We start from the raw sequence: 25944 nt of genomic DNA, 5'->3' as shown, positions 1-25944 counted from the left end.
TACCGTTGAACGTCTTGCCCAGGACATATGGTTATTTAAAATGAACATTTTAACTTGTATACCAAGACTTTGTTATTAAAACACTCCAGGGGCGTAGCGTGGGGAGGGACATGGCGCATGCGTGCCACCCAAAAAAACAAAAATGTAAAAAAAAGAATGTAATATCTTTATCCTTTATAGTTTATTTTTTCTGCTTAATTTGCCTTTTTTCAACTATGTTTATCTAGTATTCAAAAAGTTAAACGAAATTTTGAATGCCAATTAGTGACAAGTTAGGAAAGTACATGTTATTACTCAATATACTGATTCGGTGCGTAATTGCAAATGCGCACCGATGTTAATGAAAAACTCCATAAGAAAAAAATTTATAAGTTCATTAACTTCATAAGAATTTAGACTCAAAAAGTACGCAATTAATATAGCGCACCGCTGTAGTATAACCTTATGGCAGATTATTTATCTACAAAAAGTTTACAAAAATACGTCACGCTTAAAGAATAAATTAAACAATTTTACATTTTTTTTATGCTACATTGTTAAGACTACTGCTAGTTTTCTGAACTTTATTTTTGTAAACATACAAGATAAGCGTGTCGGCGTCGGCCTATGAGAAATAAACTTTGTTTGTGATTTTTATTTTAAACAAATACAATCAAATGAAATGAATTTAAAAAGTATACTTTTAACTTTTTTACAAAGTTGTAATAAACTGTAATAACAGTTATAAAGTTGGTCTATTTTAACTTCTGTGTAACTTATTGAAAATTATGTGCAATGAGGTGTTGTTATCACTGTTGTATTGTATATTAAAGAGATTGATATTTTTTCGTAAATAAAACAGATACTTTCGTTTTAGTGAATATATTAATTTTTAAAGATATAATGTTTACTATAAGTTATAAAAACAATTTTTATTTAGTAAGTTTACATTTTTGCAAGTATAAGTAATTTTAATGAAAATTATACTTTTATTTAGTTGTTTAATTTTGTAATATATAAATATTTTTTAAAACAGTTAACGAACTTATTTTACTTAATAAATTAATTTCAATTATATTGCTTATAAAAAGTTTTTTTATAGCTATTTACAAAAGTTTTAATTTAGAGGATTTTTTGAGAAAAAAATTTGCGCACCCCCTGACCAAAATACCACGCTACGCCACTGAAACACTCTACAAAAAAGTACTGTTTTTTTTTTAATCTGTACCTCGTACTTATTAAGCTGTGCGCACCAATTCACAAAAAAAAAGTTGATTTATTAAACCAGTGGGGGCGATTGTTCTATAAATCATTTCAAATGGAGCGTTGTGAAAAATGTTAAGTAAACCTTGCTGTATATATATGTATAAACAGCCTGTAGACACGATATACAATTTTGTTATGTTTAAAAACAACATGTTTTTTCAATTAAACTTCGGCTTAAACACCATATGAAATCTAAAAAGGCTTCATCAATAAGCGGCACATGTTAAATTTATTAGAACCTTTTAGTTTAAGTAAGGTTTTTTAATGATGTAAACATTTTTAAGTTCTATATTTCTTGTTTTTTTCATAGTCTTTAAAGATGTATTAGATTAAAGACCAAATAAAAGAAAAAACATTTAATCAAGTTTTATTGAAAGTCAACGACACTAACTTAGTAGGGAAAAACATTTTTAAATAACATCACATTTGCGCTATTCTTATCTAGATTTATTGTAACTATATTTCAAATTTTTTTTTTTTTGTTTTTCATTATTACTTGTTTAAATTCTAGTTTTGTGTGTTTATTTTTCACAATTTTGGTTTAACTTTTACTTTAGCTCTTAACGATAAGTCCGTGCAAAAAAGATGCTTTGTGCAAAATTGACCACTTGTGCAAACCACCCGTTCGCATTAAACAAAGTAAGTAGATCTTTGAAAGATCTTTTAAAATCAAATAAATTAAAACAAAGTTTTTTTTGTAAACATACTTTACTATTTCAAGTTTGTTGTTATATTTTTATAGATATCTAAGTTTTATTTAGGGAAAACACTTATTAAGGCTTAACTTCTGTTGAAGATAAAATTTAAACTTTTGTTAATTTTTTGTTTTTTTCTTTCAATTTTTTGTTTTAAAAAAGATACAAAGTCCTTAATTTTTCTAAAAACTTTATGTTTTTTTATTATCTGAATAGCCTGTGCTGTTAGCCGTAAGTATAAAGGATTAAGTCTAGAACTATATTTTAAAGTTTTACCAGACCTTAATGGTCTACTAGCCTTGTTCTTATTTTATTTTGTGCTGACATTCGTTATACTAAAGTTATTTTTTTCAAATGTATCTCAAAATTTAATGAATAATATACTTAAAGGTCAGTCTTATTTTCATACTTTTTTGATTCAGCAAAAAAAGTTTTTTTCATGTTATTTCTAATTTTAACTAATAAAACTTTAGTTTTTAATTAATTTTCAAAATGTTTAAATAAAGTGGGTTAGGGATAGTACTATTTCAAAAAAAATCCAAAAAAAGCTTTAAAAACTTTACAGACTTACAGATATGCAAATCAGTCTGACCTTTAAGTACCTTTTTAAATTTATTACACACAATTTGGAGGGGAGTAGCTTTTTGACTAGTTTTCTGGATCATGTGTTACCCCTTAAAAATAAAAAAAAGTCCAGATTACTTACTTAATATTATTTTCAACAAAAACTTTTACTAATATTGTTAGATTTGTTTTTTTTTCTAGAAAAGTTATAAAACTGAATTCGAAAACTTATCTCTAGAATGTAAGTATTAGATAAAAAAGAGCAAAGGAGTGTTTGGACATCTTTATAAAGCTTTAAATAGTTCTAAACTCTTTATGACGGCTTTATTATTAAAATTTTACTTATCTAAAAAAGTTCAGGTTTATAGCCACAATCATGACTATTAATACTTTATAAATGTTTTAGTTTAGTAAAGTTTTTAGTAAAAGTAATTGTAATATATATAAAGCAATTTTTTTCTGAGTATAACTTAAAACATTTTTCCTCAACTAAAAGAACAGTTTACAAATAGGGTATTATGATAATCTTAACAAAATTATGGTTTAACATTCCTAGGTTTTGAAAAACTAACATTATTTTAGATAAATTATTATTTTTTGCACTTGAAGAGGAAACTAAATGATAAATATTACTGGTAATATGAGATTTATTCTTTTTTAGATGCTTAAAAGCACCCTCGGAATTATGAAACTAATAACAATAGTTAAAATTTTAAACAACCTAGAGATGAATTTTTAGATGTAAAAAAATTCTGAAGTCAAAACCCCACTTACTTACTCTTAAACATAAAAAATATAGTACCCGTATAGATCATCCTTGCATAATGTCCCCAGAGATGCATTATTAAAAGTATATTTCACCATGTATGCAAATGTAAACTACAGAAAAACAATGATATTTTTACCAAAGAGCAAACAATTGTCTAGCTTTGACGAACATTTAAAGCTAGTGAATAAAACTGTTAAGCTGATTACTATGTATACTATTAATAAAACAATTCTTATTAAGTTTTTAATACTTATTTTGTACAGTTAAAACTTAAATATCAAAAACAGACATTATCCTCAAAATTTGGAAGTTTTAGACTGAAATTTCTCGATTTAAACCAGGGTTCGGCAGCCTTTTAAAAGTAGTAGGCTGCATCGTATAGATCAAAGTATTTACGGGCCGCAGTTATTTCTAATCTTTGATAATGGCCGCAAATTTTGATTTTTCGTAAATTTAATTAAAAAAATTGAGACAAAAAACGCTCATAAAAGATTTATTCAGGTACGCTGTTGAACTAAAAATCAGTCAAGTCACAAGAAATTTCTTAAATGGTATTTATAAAGATATTACATCCAATCAGCAAATATCGATACAATTCTAAATGTCACTGCGTTAGTGTCTATATAGGACGCACATCTCTCAACAAAGGCGTTCACTTAACAAGAGAGCAAAATATTTAACTTAAAGAATGGATTCTTACTGGTTAGAAAAAATATCTTAAATAAATCTATTTTAATTCCAGAACATTTATTGTATAATTTTGAGTGTGCTAGTAATTATAACGATAACAATTTTTCTTTTTTATGTTAAGTACGTAACTTGTATAACAAGTATGCTAGAGTCTTTATTTTTTTAAAACGCTTATGCCTAAATTGTGTAAACAAAAAGTTGTTTATAAACTTAAAATGCATAAAGTATTATAAAAATATTTTTTTAATTTTGTTTTATGTTTAATAAAAACGTTTATTATTATAACAGATTGTTAGTTAGATTATTGTTTGTTTTATTATCAAATGTGCATTTATGACTTAATTATAAGTGTATACTTGCTCAAAATTCACTTTTATTGATGAGGGTTAGCTGAACTATGTTTTAATTTGTTACTGAATAAATCATTTTAAACGAGCATCTTGTGTCTTAAACTTTCATATAGAATGATAAATACACTACAATAAAATAAATACATATAGAATGATAAATATACTATAAAGTACATTTATTTTTTTATTTCTAGCTGTTTTACTACTTATGGTCCCTGAAAAATATATCATAATAATTTGAGTTGTCTGAATATAAATTGTCCTGTAACAAACAATTCATTTAACATCACACTTTTAAAGTGCTAGCTTACAGAATACTGGACAACAAAAACTAAACGCTTATTCAGAAAAAAATTTACAAATAAATAATATTTCAAAATACTTCACATTGATTCTCAAATTTGTATTAGAATTTTCTAGCATTTGTACTGACAAATCCTGACATGTTGCATTGATTTTAGTAAAATTACAGTTATTTAGAAAAAGGTTCACAATATAATTGACTTTAAAAAAAACTTAAATAAATTTTGTGCCTCCGAAATTTTCAAGTGTTTGTACTGACAAATGCTGATATGTTGCCAATGTCTCCTTAGTTTTAATAGTTTAAAGGAACAAAGTTTAAATTGGATTTATAAATAAATTAACAATTTAATAGTAAAATTAAAAAAATAGTTTTTTTATTAAACTTAAATATTCCAATCAGTACTTTTTCGGCAATCATCAACAAAACTGAGATGTTTGGCGCCATCAATAATATACCGTTTTCTCGGCTGCTGTTGTTGCTGGTCGGGTGGTGAATTTCATAGTTTTCATTGTTTATTGTACACAAAATTTAAGCATTTGAATTGACAAAACTAAGATTTTGCAAATATTGACAAAAAACAAGATTTAATCTGACTCGTATAAACCCTGATTAGATACTGTTAATTTAATTAACTTTAGAAAATTATCTTCTAATAATAAAAAGCAGTATTTTACTGAGTTATGTTAATACAAGATCTTTTTAAACAAAATAGTAGGATATACAAAATCTTTTGTTTTATTGTAAATGTAAGTGTAAAAATGAAGTTTGTATTTTTATTTTTCTGTAATACTCTGAAAAAAAACGCCTAATTTACAGAGTTCGTCTTTAAAAAAAATTACATAAATTTATTTTTTATTGTTTATAACAACACACATTAAAATCATTTAAACTTTTTTTTAGCTTGTGGATAAATCTAAGTTACTCATAAAATTTTTAGTAAATAACATTTAATATCGTTTATAACCGTATAATAAAAGTTTTTTTTTTGTAGTCTATAATAATACGGAAAAATTTATTTTTAATCAAATGCTTTATAATCGAATTTTAGGAATTTGCAAATATTAAAAAAGTGCTATAAAAACTAGTAAAACATATTTAAGACATAATAATACACCTTTTTATAAAACATAATGAAAACAATTCTACAATCTTTTTACTGATTTTTGGCAAAACCAAATTATGTTAAGAAAAAAAACAAATGTTAAGCTTTTATCCTCCGACAAGATCTCTCCTCTCGACACTATTCCAGAAACTTTCACCGATATGGTCACTGGGCAATTCAACATTTTGAGCTTTTATGCATTTCTACGAGTAAAATATAATTTGTTAAAATTAAATTATCAAGCTATAATAAAAACCTACATATTCGTATTTAAATTCTTTAAATTTAAATTGTAAACGATTAATTAATTTTTGTTGTTTTTTATCATTGATAAATAAAACTGTAGAAAAGTAATATTTTAAAACATAGTAAAAAAACTTCAGCCGCTTTAATTGTTTGTCTAAGCAATGTCCTGAAACATTATTTAAGACAAAAAAATGTTTAATAATATATCAAAAAAAATACCCATATATTCTTGCTTATTAATCATAAAGTTTTAAAATGTACAAACACAACTAAAATCAATTTTATATTTAAAATTTTAAAACTAAATAAAAAGCATCAAAATTTAAGATGAAAAAAAAAATTAAGTTAGGTTGCGAATTGTTAAATAGTTAGCTTTTACTTCATCTAAAGCAAGGTTTCCCAATTTCTTTTTTATTAAAAGGCCCTCTAAACGGAAATAAAAAAGCTATGGCCCCCTCCAACAAGATTACTTAAAAAACTACCATTAAAAACGCATAAGACCTTTTTTTGCTCTTTATTATCAACTCCAGAATATCTAGTGTAAGCTTCAAATTATGACCTTGTGGCCTTTTTACAGCTCATGGCCCCAAATGGGGTCACTGACCCACTGTGGGAAACCCTGATCCAAAGCAAAATAAACAAGTTTTATCTTAATACGCATAATCCATATGTATGTATTAATCAACAGGTTTATATTTCTATACAATAGGCTATTTTTTTTATTTTCTTTTTTCATAATTTATTTATACTTTTAAATATTACTTTACAAAAAAGTCTATATGAGAATTTAAATACTGTATTCAAAAACAGTATGTAGTCTTATAAATGCAAAATATATCTTTATTAAAGATATTGTCACAGCGCTGCTTTATCTCTATAAAATTTCGATAATATTTACATAATAGTCACAGTACTTGTAAAAACAGAAAGAAAACAGTTTATGTATTTTTTTTAAGATAAAAATTAAAATTACAAATTGTTTAGAAAATAATACTGTTGTGGTTTAAAAAAAAATTAAACTAATCAGTTAAAATATAAAATAAACTGACCTCAACAAATTGTTCAAGACGTGCTAAACTTGTTACATCTTCATTAGAAACTTCTTTAATTCTGATATTTTTTGTTTAAATGAAAAAATATTATTTAATTTTACAAACTTTTCAAATTTAAAATCATATTTAATATGTAAATAGCAAACGATTAAAAAAAATTTTTAAGTATTAAATAGTGTACTAAAAAAACTGTAACCTAAAGTTTTTACTTATTTGCTAGTAATTTAAAATTTCTTACTTTGGAATATAATGATCATTAAGAAGTTTTAATAGTTTTTTGAACTGCAGCTTGTATGTGGAGAAACAGACATTTCCTGCTACTTTCAAAAATTCCAACAACATGGAAGGCGTCAAGTTAGCTCTTGGAGGTAAGTTTACAATTCTGTTGAACAAAAATGTATGTTACTACAACCTTGTTGAATTTACTTGTTAAAAAGATAAAAACATATAAAAATTCGCTAAATGGCTAAATCTTAATACAACTGCATACTACTTTGTTTTTTTTTATGAATCAAAACAGTGTTTTGACTATTCAATGTCTACAGCTTCCATAGTTAAAACTATCAAAAATTTAAATATTACATGTATTTGATAAAAAATAATTTAGATGTAAAACACATTTTAAATATAAGTAAGAAAAGTAATTATAAATAAAATATAAGATAAATTACATAAAACTAAAACATTACCTCGAAAGCCAAATCCAGGCATTTTGAATATCGTGAGGATTCTTTTTACTTTTAGGTGGAGGAACTGACTGAGTAATAGCAGCATAGACCTAAATAAAATTTATAAAATAGTCAGAATAAAGTTTTGATACAAAAACAACTGTGGTAATATACTTATTCAGTATTTACGCTATTTACTACTTAATAACTACAACGCATCAATGTAATTACTCTAAATTGTAACAAAAGACGTTTTTATAATTATGACCATAAATTTAACTTCCTTTTTTCTTAGAGTTTTCGTTAAAAAATCAAATACTTTTGAACTTAATGAATTATATCTTTAAAGGTTTTACAATTTTGGTCAAAACTAGTGATTTAAGATGAGCATAATATGCAAAACAAACCTTAATGTAGCAGCACATCCTTTTTACGTAAACATCGTCTTCTATTAGACCTGACTCTTTTTCTTTCGCTCCAATCAAACTAATCCAAGTTTATGTAAACAAAATAAGTTTTAAATAACTAGTTTTGTAATATTTACAGAACACTTTCTATATGTACTTTAAGTTAATTGTATCGATTTTTTTTTCTAGTTTAAGAAAATTTTATAAATCCTTACGTTTTGTATTCAGCAACACCAATATCTTTCATAGGAATATACATGGGATATATGTAAGGACATCTTTTTCTCATGTGAGACATAAAAAGATGTCCGAACTCTTCATCCTGACTCCACATCAAAATTACAGTAAAGGCGAGGGGAAAAGGAGTAACTACTTTCTCGCATTGTTCCTGACAGACACATAGATTACAACGGGTATAAAATTAAAACATTAATTGTAACCAATATTTGGAAATTCTTAGAGTTTTTACAGTATAAAAATTTAATTAAAAAGTTATCTATTGTCACATAAGTTCTAATGAACCTTCAATAGATTGAAAACTGTTAATTTCGTGATTATAATTGAATAAAATTTAACTGTTTTAAAAAAAATCATTTTCAAGGAAAAAAAAAACTTTCTGCAAACACACGTCTATGAAGCAATACTAACGTGTTACACAACAAATTATAATGCTAGTAACTATTAAAAACCCATGGAAATTCAAAATTAATCATTTCACTAACAGCAAACTTTTGAGCAATTATGTATTTTGCTATTTTTTGACCGTTTTCTACTGAGGTTACACACAAATACTTATTTTGTCCAGGTACTTTCATTCTTTTTCCTGTTATAATCAATCATAATAAAACTTTATAAGTAATTAAATGTTGTGTATATGTTACTTACAACGTCTGTATTTTAGGATTAGGCTTTAAACTTTCTAAACTGTTTACTTAATAAAAATCAACTGCTAGAAATATAAGAAGTTTATAAAACTTTACAAAATAAAAAAAAATGTATAAAACAAACATCATACAATAAAAGAACATATTTGATAATATAAAAGTAGAAACTACTTAGAATCTTAATATTATTTATCAAAACAAAAATAATTTAAATATAGTTAAAAAAAAAGTTTCATTGAATTTATTGCTTTCTTAAGGAGCCTAAATAAATATAGTCAGGGTTGCCAACAGATCAAACTGAGAAAAGTTTGGAATTTAGAAAATAAGGAATTTTGTATATTTGAACCGAAAAAATCTGACGTTTTTTCAAATTTTTGTCAAATTTCCTGACTTTTTTCAAAAACCCCAATTTTTCCTGACTTTTGTCATTTATTTTAATTTTACTGACCTTGTAACAGCCCTGATAGTTAAAACAAAAGCTTTATTGAACTTACTTAAATCAATAAAACTTTTGCTTTAACTATATTTATTTATGCTCCTTAAGTGTAAAAATCTCTAATAATTTATTGTCTAAATCTCAATATAAAAACAATTTATTAATAAAGTAGTATTTATGTAGCTTACTGTAACTTAAATTTTATAAAGTAAAACTAATTGATTTTTATATTTTTATTACTTAGTACTTTTTTTGCAATAAAAACATTTAGAAAATTTAATAATCTATTTACACAAAAAACAATACCTTTAAGCATACTTAAGAGATCTTCAACAACAGATATAATATCTGACCCTGCTCGATTCGTGAAGGAGTTAGCGGCTTGTGATACAATTCTTGTCGTTTGACTTAAAAAAGTTTTGTACTGTTGAAAGATAAATAATAAAGATTTTTTTTTCTACAATTTGATCAAATTTTAAAGGCAATATAACATTAAAAAAAAACTTTTATGTGTTCGTAACGTAAACGTTTTTTTTTTTCATTTGTTTAACATATAACTTGAAAATAAACTCGAAGATATACACACTATCTTAAAAAAGCAAGGTAGAAACCCGTGAACAATTATTTGTCAGAACTTTTTGAAGAGAATATGCTATATAATGTTTTTTTTGGACGTAAAAAACGTTTAAATAAACTTATAATCAAACACTTAGCATTTTAAACTTAGTTGCTGTTGAGTTTTTTCAATTCAATACCAATACTTTTAAATAAAATAAACAAACTAAGATTTATATTATAACTAAAGATAAACTTAGTTAATGTAAAAATTAGATTAGTAAAACTAAATAAAACAAAAATTTTTTACAAGTCAGCAAAACTACCTAACAATTATCAAAAGAATAACCTAAACTTGATGAGCCTTTCAATTAGATCTAACGTAAAAATTAAATAAGCTCATTAATATTACAATACTAGAAAAATATTTCTGTTTATAAAGCACAAATTTGATTGCATATCGTAAATTATTATACCATTAATAATACTGTTAAATATAACTACCATTAAAATACATGTTAATCGTTGTTTAATAGTCATTAATTTAGTTTTTTATCCTTTATTAATGAATGTAAACTTTAAAAAAGTTGTACACACTTATGTATCAAGACATCTAGAAAATACATTACAAACTTGTTAAATAACGTATAAATATTTACTTTAAAAAAATGCATATTAAATTATGTTAGTTAATCATGAAATACTAAACATTTTAAAACAATTAGTAATATTAATTAAAACAACATTTGTTTAAATTTTTGGAAGTGATAAGTAACAAAAGCAAAAAAAAATCAAATAATTTAAAAACAAGAGATTATAACTTTAAATATGATAACAATATTTTTTAAAGCCCTTTAAGTTAAAGAAATTTAAGGTAGTAAAAAATATATAATTATGGGAATCAGATAATAATTTCAATGAAATAAAAATAGTAAAACGAAAAAATTGTTAAACTTTATGAGTTCTAATCTTTTTAAATTACTTAATTAAATTTTGAAATTAAAAAATAAACCTAACAACTTAATTTTTTGATATGGTTACTAAAATTTCCATACCAACATTAATTCCAACCGGTACTTAGTCCTTCATTTTATGAAAAAAAACTATTTTAAGTCAAGAGAAAATTAACATGATAACATTAAATGTAATGAAAAATACATAAAACAAACTAAAAAAAAATTAGTTTATACAAAGCTACTTTAATCAAAGTACTAAAAAATAATATTATAACATCAAACGAGAAATCGTAATTCAACAGGCTGTTTTAAATCATTAACGAAACAAAATTATCTTTTATTTTCTGATGCTTTGTAAAAACATCTGAGAAACGTCAACATCATTTTAAGTTTGTAATATGTATAAACGGCATAAACAATCAGAAATATCAGTTGGATTTTTCAAGTACTTAAGAATTAAAAACTATAAAACAAATATGTAACAACTTTAAGAAACCAAAACACTCACAGTTGCATTAGTCTTCTTCTTTTCTTTAACTTCATTCATCAAATTTGACCACAAGTCAAAATCTGCAGAAAACTTTACATATTCTTGGTACGCTCCTCTAGAAATACAGCTTTCGTAAATCTGCAAATTATTTATAAACTGTAGTAATTGTTAAATAAAACATATAATCAAAAAATTAAACCATCTCTATAAAATTACTACTGTTATAAATTAATATTTTAAAGCCTTTTTTAAACCTTAGGTACTGAAGGAAGATAACTCTCTAAAATTTTTCTTTCAAGTTTTTTTTTGTTGTCTTCAGCAATTGCTTCTTTCTTTTTGCGCTCTTCTTCTGCTAAAGCTTTCTCATTTTCTTCTTTTTGCTTTTTTAAGTCTTCTTGAATTTTCAATTTTCTGACATTTTCTAGATATTCGTACAAAGTTTACTCGAATAGACATACGAAGTTTAGTTAAAAAATAAAGAAGACTTTTACTACTTTAGTAGGAAGTACAGCACACTTTTTGCTAAAAGTGTCAAATTCGCATGGAAATAAACTAAAACTAAGAAACATTTATAGACCGTTTTGTGGTTTCTTAGTTTTAGTTTATTTTCATGCAAATTTGACAACATTAGCAGAAAATTTGTACTTTAAAAAAAATTGAATTGGATTTATTTTTAAATGTTTAACAAAAATATATAATTGCTCAGTGAACTTAGATTTTCTTAAAAAAACAGTATTTTTTGACCAAGCAACAAGATCGTAATTATAGATCAAAAGTGAAAAAAAAACTACCAATATCCCAAAAATTAAGTTTATATAAAAAGCAAAGATACTGTGAACTAAAGTATATAAATAATATTAAAAATTATTTTAAACTATATGTATTGTTTGAGATATGTTACTCAGAACAAAATAAAGCCAAAATAAACCATTTTATTATGGGTTCTAATACAACCAGTAAAGAAACAATAAACCATAAATTAGATAAAATTGGTATATTTTGTGTGATTGTGACGTCATATTACAAAGAAAGTAATTGAGATGTCCGTAAATGTATAGATATAAATGCAAGCTTTCAATTAAGATATAAACTATAAGTCTACCCTACGACATGAATAGGTGACTTTATTACTATTTAATTCAAAAAACGGAAGACATGAGATTTTTAGGGGTAAAATCAGTTTTTTTTAATTGCAATTAGACTTATTGAATCTTTTTTAATCTTCTTAAAAACCGAAACACATTCAAATCCAACTAGTCTATTTGTGCAAAAAACATAACTCAAATACTTTCTATCGCTAACTTTAGTTAGTACTTTTTGGCCACAATAACATACTGCAGTCAAAAAAATTTGAAATCAGTAAGTACATTTTTTTAAACAAAATGACGAATTAACAAAGTTTTTTTAATTTAATAAGTTAGATCAGTATGTTTATGCATTTGCTGTTGCTTCTTGTTTGCAGGTTTTTTAATCATTCAAGTACGAAAGAGGAAGCCTTAGTATACATAAACTATCCTGATACAATTTGAGAATTTGTATAGAACTTAAAACAGTTTTATACTTTTACTTTTAATCAATTTTTCTTTTTTGATACTTATATCTTTTTAACATTTATGAAATAAAGTAATAGCAAAAAATCAGCAAAAAAAGTTGTTTTAAAAATTTATAAAGATATTTAACTAATATAATTTTATCTAATAAGTACAAAAGGTTTAAGCGTATTAAGCATTAAAATATAAATATATATTATTTTTTAGTGATTTATTGAAATTAAAACAATAGAATTTCAAACTAGTGATACATTTATTTATTTACGACTAAATCACCCTTTTTTCATATTTATAGTTTAACAACCTTGTCTTTGTCATACTTCTGGAAAACAGTTGTCATTAGCTAGATAAAAATAAATCAATTAAAGTTATTGTTTTTTCATCCGATTTATACTTTATATTTTTGTGTTAAAAAAGTTGTAGAAAACTACTTACCATACTTATTTCTGCAAGATATTACAGTTTTTTCCAACATTTCCTGTTGGTCTGTCATACTTTGTAACTGGCTTAAATCAATAATTTGATCACTAAAAGCTACAAACTTTAAACTTTGCAATAATCTATCAACTTCATTTTCGCTTGTAGTAATAGAATCATCTTTTGTTAAGCAGCTGTACCTTTAGCATATGTTTTTATTTAAATTTAAAAAGTAATTCTTATGGTCATTTAAAATATTTTTTTTAACTAATAGTATATATTAATATATAGATTAATAGTAAAAACAAATTTTTCAGTATTCTTTCTTTATTACACTAACACATGTTTCTGTGTGTTAACAGATTAACACACTTCAACGGAGCTCTGTAATAAAGAAAGAATGCTGTATATTTTGTTATTATTATATATTCCAGAGAACTTGTTTCGCTAGGATCTTTTGTTAAGAAACGCTTAAATTTATATTTTTGAATAGTTATATAGATTAATAGTTTAAGAGAAAATTTTTTGCCAATAGTGCTCGTTAAGTTTTTTTTTTCAAAATGCACAAATTCTTAAACCAGTAACAAAACTAAAACCAGCGTATTTTTCGAACTTAGCTTACAGCACAAAAACCTTCATTATTACTATGTCATAATACTTATAAAAATTTTAATTTCTAAATTTCTGTAAAACATTTTCATTAAACTTTAGCTTTACTGAAGAATATATGAGATGATATATCTAATATACGAAACTGCTGTATAAATCTTTTGTTTAATATATAATTAGATAAATATATCACAATAAACAGATATGTATATTTATGTATAACAGTAAAAGATGAAATTAACTAAAAAAAAATTTACTGAGCCCACTTAAAAGAGCTTTAATATATTTTTTTTAAATAAAACATATTTTTTAAATATCAAACATAAATAATTAATGTTTATATAAATGATCAACTAACAAAAAAAAATCTTAAAGACAAAAATGATTTTGAATAAAGCTTTTCAAAACTATACTATTTCCATTTTTAAAACAATAGTTAAATGAATTTGAAAAAAACTATTGGTTAGTAAACAGTTTAAAAAATAACTTTAAATTATGACGTATGCATGGTTGCCACTGTTCAAGCTGAGAAAAATTTCCTGACTTTTCCTGACTTTTTACAAAAGTTTTCCTGACTTTTCTAAATCAAATTCTTAAACTAAACTTATTCTAAAATACATAACCTAACACTTGAAACTATATAAAGCTTTCAATCTAATTTCAATACAGGTTAAAAACAACAGTTTTGTGCTGAATTCTATCATCAAACTTCCAGTACATCACTTAAACCATCTGTGTATGATTGATGTTTGTAATAAACAGCTCTATCAGCAAAATACTTGTATTATTACCTTATAAACACAGCCTGTCTGAAAAAAGACACAATTTTTTAGCATTTCCTAGCATAAATGTATCTAGATAAACAAACAACATATAAGGAACTTTTACAATTAAAACCTTAAATCAATAAGGAACTTTCACAACACAAACCTTAAAACAATAACGAACTTTTACAGTTAAAACATTAAAACAATTAAGATCTTAATCAAATACTGTTTTTTTTTAAATGTATGTACTAAAATTTATTTTCTTCGTTTTTTTATTAGCACTTCAACCTCTTCATCTAATGAAAACATGGTTTCCTTCATCTGGTCTGCATTCCGGTTCAGTATACACATTAACTTGTTACATAAAATACTAAACTAACTGCTTAGTTATAAAGAACTCAATTATTTACTTAAACAAAAAACACTTTGATTCTAAAATTATGCTAGTAAACTTTTGTTTATATATCACAGTTTCACTATGGAAGTGTCCTTGCTACAGATCATCAATACTAAAAAGCTTACAAAACCTGCTTGTTCAAGTAGGGTACTTGTTCAATATGTTAATAGAAAATTTTTGTAGTTTTATAAAGGATGTTTTACTAATTTATACCAAATGAAGGCATTGGAAATAAAATTATATATTTTTGTAAATTTCTAGGAAAATTTTGGAAATTTTTTCTTACTTTAAAGGACCTTTAATTAATTTTTACCATTTGAAGGCATTGGAAAACAAGGAATTTTGTAAATTTAAACTGATAAAATCTGACCTTTTTTTTAAATTTTATCAAATTTCCTGACTTTTTTTCAAAACCCCCCATTTTTTCCTGACTTTTCCTGACTTTTGTCATTTTTTTTAATTTTTCCTGACTTTTCCTGATTTCCTGACTTTTCCTGACCGAGTGGCAACCCTGCGTATGAATAATTTCAAATAAATACAAACTTTAGTGATTTAGCAAGTTAAACTAAAGTAATAATATGTATATTAATAGATTGTTAACAATTTTGCTTTTCCATTTAGTGTTATTTGCGTATTTAAATTAGGTCGTTCTTCCTCTATCAATATTGATTCCAGCCTGTAGAGTTCGCTTTGTTTACATCGTTTCAAAATTTTAAAGTTTTGAACTATGTCAGAGTTTTGACAGGGTGTGCAATTAAAAAGATGTTCAAATATTGTGCTGTTTTTATCTGCTTCGCAGTGGTCTGTAATTTGTCGGAAGGTTTGCCGTGATGTTTCTCCAAAGTAGGAGATGATCTGATCTGCAGAGCAGGTGTATTTATAAATAACATTTGCGTCAAATGCTTCCGAACATTACTTTTGTTGCTGAAGTAGTCAGAAACTTTTTTGCTGGTGTAGAGGCAAATGTTATTTATGAATACATTTGCTCTGCAGTTCAGAGCATTTCCTACATTGGAGTAACATCACGGCAAATTTTCTGACGAATTACAGATCACTGCTGAACAGATAAAAACAGCGCAACATTTGAACATATTTTTAATTGCAAACCCTGTCAAAACTCTGACATAGTTCAAAACTTTAAAGTTTTGAAACGATGTAACAATATAATATAACAAAATGAGTAATCTGTTAATATTAAGTTGCAAATGGTATATAAATACGTTTAAAAACCTTGCCCTATAATAGTAATTTTGAATAAATGATGAAAAAATTCGAATACAATAATAAGTTTAATTTTGAAAACTCAAAGCAAAAAGTTAAGACGAAAAATTAACATAAACGAAAACAAAAGATAATTTAGTATAACCTCAACCTTATATTCTTTTAAAACAAATATTGGTAGAAATTTTATAAATTTTGTAAATAAATAAAATTGATAAAACTAATCCGTATTTTAAAAAAATTGTTAGGCATAATGTGCAAATTAGATATTTATGTACGGCTAATTTTGAAATAATAATTAAAGCACATAAACAGAAAGTATTAAATAAAAATTGTTAGGGTCAAATTCAATGAAATAGAGCTGATAACTAAAAGTTTAATTTAAAAGGGGACAATTGCCGCACAAAAATCATTATTTATAAGGCAACAGTTAACTCTGGTTGCATGATGATTAAAATTTAGACAATTCAAATTCCCAAAGATTTTAAAAGAGAGACAACACAAAAACTAAGGTACATTTGAAAACATAAAAAAACGGTTGTAAGTCAAATTGTTAAGATTATGAAAGTGAAACAACATTAAACAAAATTTACTATAAAAAAACTTTCAAAACTTTCTAAAAGTCACTAAACTCAAAAAATTATTTTAGTCATATTGAAAAAAAAACACTTTCAACTTGTCAAAATGAAAAACATTATTTGTAGGTATTAATTAGACCTACAAGTGACTTTTTTAATTCCAAAAATTATTTATTACAGTAACCTCTCGCTTATTTACGCACATTGTGTCCACAGAAAAAATGCGTAAAGATACGAGAGATCGTAAGGATACGAGAGGTACCAAATATACTTACTAAAATGGTTGTTTTTTGATATTGCTAAAAGTTAAAAGCAGACTGAGAACTTTCCCACTTTTAACATTTTTTTTACTTTATTTATAAATATAAAAACAAAAATAAAGTTATACATTAATAAAAAGATTTAAATTTATATAAAATAGAAATACTTGTAGAAAAATTTTACTAATTTTAATTAATAAGTAGATTCTATCTTTACCTTTAATTAAATGTGGCTTATTTGATACTTAACATTTATATTCTATTCTACTTAACAAATTCAATTTATAACTAACAATGTTGTGGTGTCTATATTAAAATTTGTTTCTAAAGCTTTTGGTGATGCAATGGATTTTTTCTTTTGAACAAAAATATATAAATATAAGAAAGATGTTTAATAAAAATTGTTTATGTTACTACAACTTTGTTTAATTTGACCTTTGCCCACATAAGATTAAACTAAAAAAGAAACGTCAAATGAAAATTAGTGATATGTTTAAAATAAAACATTTAAGATTCAAGTTAAGTGTAAGCTATGTATTTATAAGTATCACTGCTACTTTTTGTTAAGATTTCTTTTTTAGTTATTTATTCATATATAGAGCAAGAGTGCTGTATTATTTATTTGTGATTTAAACTCTTATTAATTCATTATACTCCCATTATTAAACACAGTCATATTTCTTTCAGAATTTTAATTTAATCTCTTATTGTTATACTACTTATATAATTATATCTAAATTTTTGATATACTGAGGTATAACTAAATGTTTATCAGTTAGTCAAGGAACATAAGTTTACAAAGTTTAAAGATATAGAGAGGTGAGTTAGCATTAAAAAAGTATATTAAAATAAAAAGATACAATAAACCTAGTTTGTGCAATATTGAAAAAATTTAAATTTTTATATTTTGAGTTTTTTAGAATTCTAAAATGCCTAACTAAACGAAAGTGCTAACGTCACGAGTGCGTAAAGATGCGAGAGGTTACTGTACTTATTTTTTTTAGAACTTGAATTGACGGAATTTGCATTGTTTGAATTTGATTAGTCGTATATCCGTTAACTCTGACATTGAAAAGAAGATTTATATCAGCTTATGCTCAACTTAGTTCAGGTTTAGATACGCTGACCATATAAAATCTTTTTAAGAAGGCACGTTTTAATATAAGACTAAGCTTTCCAAGTGTTTTTGAGACTTAAAGCGAAAAAAAAAACATTGAAGAACAAAATCTATAACTGATGGTAAAAAAAGTGTCTAGAATGTGCTCAAATGGAGCTACTGCCGTTGTATATGCATAAAACCCAGATAGTTGTTTAAATAAAAGAAGCAATTTTTTTCACCTTGTTAACATATAAAAAAAAATACTTTTAAAGTTCAACTAAGTTTTATTTATAGAAAAATACATATTACTTATGTATTTTTTTCAATCTTGTTTAAAATTTCTAAATTCCTTAAAGTTTATTTTAATTTACCTTTCAGCTAGTTGTAAAAAAATAAAACTGCATAGTGTAATAAATATACACAAGCAGTTATTTCTTCAATACATTTTAGTTTTATGCTAGCTAAAAGTATTTTTTATAACTTTTGAATATTTATTGATACATACATATAATCAACTGTCCTTTCTATAAAAACAATATTTGACACTAACTAAACCAAAATATGACTTAAAAATTAAAAACTATAAGTATGTTGTTCTTTTTTTTTTCACTTAGAAAATTATTAAAAGATACTACCTTGGGTCTTTAGACAGGTTGTTCAAAGTTTGAACTAGCTCAAAACTTTGTTTATAAATCATTTCAGCTTTTTGTTTTCGCTCAAAACTTTCAGTTTCTTTTTTACGTTTTCTGAAATATGTATTTATTTTAGAAAACGGCTTTTATACAAAAAAATTGATATAAATGATTGAATATATAAACAAACTATGTATAGATATTTTTAAATGTTAATAAGAAATACAAACAGATGTAAATTTTATTTAAAAAATCATAAAAGTTTTGTTTATTTTGGTACAATTATTTAACTGTTTATCAAGTTTTGAATAACAAGTTATAAATACAACATAAGGTTAAACAGAAGTAACTTTAAAAAAGGTTTTGTTTTCAAATTCCTAAACATCTGCAGTGCACAGTAATGTGCATATGATCTATTTTGGTGTACAAAAAGTTTGATGCGTGATAAAACGAAATAGTGATACTTAAAGAAGTAATTAAACCATAATAGTAGTAATTTTAGTAATAGTAAGTCATAATTTTAGCTGTTATACATACAAGTAAAGAACAATTATATAGTATGTATTTATTTTGTAATAAACAATTTATTTTATTTTACAACCACTTAACAAACCTTTTTTCAGCTTCCTGCTTTCTATTTTTTATTTGTTCTTTCATATTTTTCTGCTCTTTCAACTGCTGCTCTAATAACTTTTGCATTTCTTTTTCACTAAATAAAGAGCTTATAAAGAAAAAAAAGAAAAAAATTTGTGTATAAGTAAAGTTAGCATAAAGCAAAATAAAAATCACTAAATATTTTTTTTTTTTTCAATTTGCAACAAAAATTTAAATGCTTTAAAACAGAGATAGTAAGAAACTCACAAACGCAGCCACTGATGTAGTTTTCAGCAAAAACACACTTTCAAAGAAAAAGTTTTAGTCGTACAAAATTACAATTAGGTTATTAATCAATAAATGCTAAAAAACTGTGCTTTATTATTTTATCACATTTTTGTTTAAAATTGTACTTTTATATTATTTATTACAACAGTTTTTAAAATCTGCAGCCTTCGTAAGACTTTTAAAGAAAAATTAGTCAGTGATTTATAAAAGGCTGCAGACACCTGCTTCAAAACAACATAAATTTTTGTTAGACATAGATTTATCATAACTTGTATTTTAAACGCCTTATTTGATTTACATTAAATCATTACTAAATATTTATTAGTAATAATTGTTACTAAGAAATAAATACAGCTAACTAACTAACTTGGTTAAGTTGTATAAAAATATGTAACAACTATCAAATGTTGTTTACTAAATGTATAAATATTAATTTTATATTAAAATATTGCTGACATAATAAGTTTAAAAAAGTAACTTAGTTAAATTAACCAAACAAACTACTTATAAAAGTTAAATATAGCTAATTCTAACTTTTGGTTCTTAATTTTTTCTAATCTTTTTTTCTCTTTTTCTTTAATTAATTTTCTTTTTAATTTAATTTCTTCACTTTTTTTTATGCAATTTACCATTTGCAACTTTTTATGATCTTCATATTCCCTAAAAAAGAAAAAAAAATAGAGGCTTGTGTTTATACAATAGATATAATCAAGTGTTAAAAAACATGTATAAAAATAAACAATTGCTAGTGAAGTACAATGGAATTGTTATATATTATATTCAGTGATAATTTTAATGCTTCTTTAATATATATTAATAGTTCTTTACTTTTATCTAACAATAAATTTAATACTGTTTAAGTACACACAATTGTTTTATATTTTAATCGAAAGCAACATTGAACACAGTTAATGAGATAAAAACTCAAGACATAAAATATTTTACTTTTGTTTTCTGTATAGCATAATAAGTCTTTCATCTTCTAACTTTTGTTCTACTTTATACAAACTTTGATTGCAATGGTCACTTAACTGTGAAGCTATACTTTCTTGACTAAAAATATATAAAAAGTTAACTTAATAAATTTATTAAAAAATATTTTTTGAAGATTTAACAATAATCAAAAAAAGTAAAAAAGTTTTTAAATATTTATTATAGAAAAAATTAAACACTACAATGATTCATTTAAAAAATATATAAAAATCAAATATGATCTGCTCTATGTTTTCCAGTTAGTATTTAACTAATATGCTGTTAGTTTTTTACAGGGTTGCAACTCCTTTTTTCAAATTTTTTTCCAGGTTTTCTAAATTTTTTCAAGGTTTTTCAGATTTTCTTCCAGGTTTTTGAAAACACTTTTTTTTTGATAATTTTTAGTAGTAAGTTATTATTTAGTTAAAAAACTGCTGTTCAAAAAATATAAATTACTTAAGAGTTACTGTAAGTATTGCAATTTATTATATTATGTTGGAACCTGTACTAAATTCTTCAAAGATGGTTGTTCAAAAGCCGTTATGTTGGTCTAATACAAATATAAACGTCTACTTAAATGTTTTCTTAGTTTGAACGTGTTATCTTTTATTATAACTTGTTAAACTATTTTATTAAATGATTATTTGATATTTTGAAAGTTGCAATAATTAGTTAATTTTTTTTTTTTTTTTAAAAGACCTAAGTCCTAGAAGTAAGTAAGTGCTAGAACTGAAACAAAATTTAACAAGTATGCAGTGCTAAAACTTGTTTTAACTTTGTATTTTTCTTTGACTTCTACTTGCTTCTATTGACACTTTTCTTGCACACCAATTTTAAAAGTAAAACTTAAATATTTTCCCTTAATATATTATTTAACTTCTGTAAAAAACAATTGACTTGTACCTTAAATAATACATTTTAAACTTATCTATTTTATAAAAATTGACAAAAACTCAAACTTAAAAAATTCCTGGTTTTTCGAGGTTATTTTCGCCTAAATTGTCTAATTCCAGGTTTTTCCAGGTAAAGTGGCAACCCTGTTTTAATAGAATGCAATAAGATGTTTTTTTATAATGTAACAAAAAGCCATAAATATTTAAAGCAAATCTAAAATATTTAAAATCAAGAACATAGTGAGCATAACTCAAAATATTAAGATTTGACCGCACCAACTGAAATATCAGACCACATGCTTAAGTTAGAATGAGACAATAACTTTGTTTTTGATTAAAAATGCTTTAGACAGTTTGTAAAAAAAGTGTCCAGTGGTATTTGTACTCAAAAAAATTAACATTTAGTTTATAACTCAAGTGTTTGCAGGTTTTCTGGTGAAATGTAATTTATTCTAATCACAAAGTAAGATTTAGTGATCATTTTATTAACTTTTTCCTAAAAGATGTTGAGTTTTAGTATTAAAACTTGTATTTAAATAACTAGTATAAACACTTTTATTAATTAATAAAACATCTGAACAACTAACTTTAAAGGTTTAACATTTTCAGTATAAACAGGAGTTATTTTTACAGGAATGCTTTTTTCCTTGTAAGACAATTCATCAGCATGTGCCAAGTCTTCTATAGTTTCCAATGCGCATTTCAAAGAGTTTATATTGAAAATTGGTGATTCCTGTAGGTAGAAAATGTAGTTTAAAGTGTACAATGTTATTACTATTTATGAAACAAAGTTTTATTTATGTAACATAATAAAAAACTAAACTATCCTTTCATAAAGTTAAAAACTTATTTACAGCACTGATAAATATGTAAAGTATGTAGTAAAAATGTAGTAGATTTTCAGTTAGAAGATTTTATTTATTATTTTACAGTGTTTATTAATTCCTTGTCTAAACAACAAATTAAAGTTAAAAAAATCTATATGACTAAACATATTAATGGTTATCAATTTAGAAAAAGCAGTAACTATAAAGACAACAGAGAATGAAAAATAAATAGTTGAATACTAGATAAATTCAAGTCTTTTATCTACTACATATTCTTGTATGAAGTTGCCACATGTTCATCTGCTGCAGATTCTTGTATTTAGTTTTCATTTGATTATAAGCAAAAAATTAACTTTTACTAAGAGAAAATAGGTCAGTGGTAAACTGCAAATTGATAAATCTTAGTCCACAATGAGAGATTAGCACTGCTTTAACTATTTAAAATTTAAGTTTTTCACAATATATATTCAGTCATTGAATATTTAACATGATTATCTTTTACTAATTTTCACTAAAAAACAACTAAAAAAACTATCCAAATACTAGTGATAATAATACGCGTAGAAGTTTAAAAACAATGAAACAGCTCTAAATAATTAAGGTGCAAAAGTTTGTAAATGTAAACTTGATTACTCAATATTATCAATAATCAAAAAAGTTTTTTTTTAAATAGTATTACACAAAAATAAATTCAAATCTGATGAATATTATTTGATGAAATTTTCATTAATAAGTTATTATTTTGTATGTAAAATATGTTTTCAGCAAAAATTAATCATCTAAAATATTATACAGGGTTGCCACTCTAAAAACAAAAAAACTATCTTGAGTAACCTTACACGTCTTTAGTCATTTTGCATTATTTAAAGTTATTTCAAAAATTTCTTTAAAAAACTAAAAAATCTCTTCAAAATCAAGTATTTGATAAAAACTGGTTACAAAAAAACTAAATATAGAAAATGGAACAACTAACTCTCATTGAAAAATAAAAAAAACTTGACAGAGATTTTCAAAAAATCTTAAAACTATCAGTAGTTTTTTATAAAAAACCAGACTGGCTTGACTCATTTTGAGATTTTTTTAATTTAATACTATTTTAAATGTTTTAATTTAAATTTTTAAAACTCCAAACTGTTTTGAGTTATCCAGAATATACTGAGTATCCTGAGTGTTTGGCAACCATTTAAAAACTCTAGGAACACAAATTAGACATAACTCAATTTATTCATTGTAATAGAAAATTTAAAACAGTTTTATGTAGATAAGTACAGTTCCTGAGGTAAACTAATAAAACAATGGTTAATATATTATTAAAACAATAATTTATGTAGAGGTTTATTTATAATATTACTTATTAACCTAAAATTTAAAAATAACTTGTTTAAAAAAATCTTATTACGAAAAACTTAAACTAAAAATGTACTACTACAAGTATCAATTGACTTTTAATAAATAATATAATCTTACCATGCTCTGATCCAGTTTACTCTTCTGTTCACTCATTAATGTTGTCTTCTTCTCTCTAATCTTATGTAAAAACATAAGCTCACTTTTGTGCATAGACATTTTTAATAAACCTGAAGTAGATATATAAGTAATGACATTCCAAACCTTCCAAAATATGTACATATATATGTGTTTTTGGCATATACTTACAACAGTGTCTATCTATACTAACTTTAGTAACAATTTAACAAAAATGTGAAAGGTATAAAAATAAATTTTAGCTTTGTTACAGAATACAATTTAATTTAAATTCTAGAACTGAATAAAAATTTAGGAATTTATCATCAGGACACTAAAACTGTACATAGACATTCTAACTTTGATTTTTTAACATAGGCCTCTTTTGATTTAAATGTTTTATGATTCTAGTTATTAACAGTACTCAATTTTAGAGTAATTAAAAGTAAACAAGCTTTAACAATAAACTTAAAACTTTTATAAAGAATGTTAGGTTATTGTTGAGTTTAGGAGCATGTATTTTACTTATTAAATTTATTATTTTCAGAGTTACTTTTTGACATTATATTCAATTATTTATATTAGCTGAGCTTCGTTCTGCTAATATTCATAATTATTATTGTAGTTAATTTTTATTTTTAATTTTGTTTTTTATAAATTTAAATTTTTTATTGATTATTTTACTATCACTGTTACTTCTAACCTTTACCCTTGGTTGGTAGATTTTGTTCTTTATTTTTAGCTACTAATTTTCATTAGTTATTTTTTATAAATTAGTAGCCCTGCTAAAATAAAGATTTAATATAATGTCAAAAATTACCTCTGAAAATATTAAATTTAATAAGTAAAATACGCGCTCCTAAACTCAACAATAACCTAATGTTATTTTTGGGGCAGTTTTCTTTAAGTATGAACTTGGGCAAGTAGTTTTCATAAATATCAAAATGTTGTTCAAAAATAACCTTTCTATTTTTTTTTTCTACTATTCTAAACTAATTTTATAATTACTTTGATTTTTTCAAGAAAAACACAACTGGTAATATTATAATGGTTTTTGTTAATAAATATTGTGTAATAATCTTTTGTGTTCTTCCTTCTTTTTTGTGCACAGCTTTTTCAAGTGTCTGGAAACTACTGGTTTAAAAAAACTATTTTGTAAATTTGTTGGGGATTTTCCCTAAATCATTTATTTATTTTTTTTAGTTTCTACCACAAAGATCATATCACGGTAGTTTATTCATAATCAGACAATTTTTTACTTACAATTGTAGACAAGCTTATCTTAATTAATTGTAATTCATGGTATTTTTATTTTTAACAGTAAATTGGAGTTGTAGAAAATATATTGGTGTAAATCTTTTTTCTATTCATAAAAGCATAAAATGTTTGTGTTTTTATCATAAAGATAAAAAGTTCTATAACATAGAGTTTATTAAATCTTAAAAAAATAGCAAACAGTAATGTATTTATACTTTTTTAAATCAAAAAAAGTCTCATAAAAGGTTTTTTTAATGTATGCTCAAGTAATTACTTTTTTCATAATGATGATATTTCAGTAAAAGCATTACTTAATTAAAAAAAAATTCAAAGGGCAGCTTATATGTGCAAATTAAATATAACAATACGATATAACAGGTCAAAAAAATCTAAAGTAAAATAAAAACTAATAAAGTAATATAAAATAGCTTAATACTAATAAAACAGTACGAAATTACTTTAGCTTAATCATACAGCATAAGTAACCAAAAGAAATGTTATTGTTTTATATAAAGAATTTTTGAAAGATATACTATAAATAGTTAAATTACTATTATTTATTGAAAGTCAAAAATGCTCTCAAAAAGTTTGACCTAAGGACTTAGTGCACAAAAACTTTTTTAGTTATCAAGTCAATTAATAAATAGTATTAACAGTTTTCAAAATCTTACAACAAAATAATTTAGTTTAAAATTTGTTATATACA

General features: G+C 24.1%; 1 protein-coding gene across 1 annotated transcript; it reads right to left on the bottom strand.

The window, feature by feature from the left end:
* Window positions 1–5587: 5587 nt before the first annotated feature.
* Window positions 5588–24090, bottom strand: LOC145834645 (uncharacterized). Its single transcript, XM_082942127.1, has 17 exons — window positions 23985–24090; window positions 22278–22423; window positions 20771–20878; window positions 20360–20485; window positions 19557–19652; window positions 18947–19057; window positions 13399–13580; window positions 11668–11834; window positions 11432–11551; window positions 9719–9836; window positions 8815–8915; window positions 8308–8480; window positions 8093–8171; window positions 7707–7795; window positions 7256–7399; window positions 7015–7075; window positions 5588–5922 (listed from the first exon to the last, which is right to left on the bottom strand). Exons 1-17 carry the CDS (start codon window positions 24081–24083, stop codon window positions 5827–5829), a joined length of 2016 nt encoding a protein of 671 aa, XP_082798253.1. The 5' UTR covers window positions 24084–24090; the 3' UTR covers window positions 5588–5826.
* Between the last annotated feature and the right edge of the window lie 1854 nt (window positions 24091–25944).

This window comes from Thalia democratica, chromosome 4, assembly GCF_965202585.1.
Source record: "Thalia democratica chromosome 4, ktThaDemo2.hap1.1, whole genome shotgun sequence".
NCBI lineage: Eukaryota > Metazoa > Chordata > Thaliacea > Salpida > Salpidae > Thalia > Thalia democratica.
Note: the sequence above shows the minus strand (reverse complement) of the source record. Positions and strands in the feature narration are given on the sequence as shown.

Excerpts from the sequence above, each read along its gene's own strand:
- LOC145834645 (XM_082942127.1), bottom strand. The coding sequence starts at position 24,083 with ATGTCTATGCACAAAAGTGAGCTTATGTTTTTACATAAGATTAGAGAG. Across the intron at positions 8,481-8,814 it reads TAATTGCTCAAAAGTTTGCT|GAACAATGCGAGAAAGTAGT; the intron begins GTTAGTGAAATG and ends TGTGTCTGTCAG. Across the intron at positions 7,400-7,706 it reads GCCTGGATTTGGCTTTCGAG|AATTGTAAACTTACCTCCAA; the intron begins GTAATGTTTTAG and ends TTTGTTCAACAG.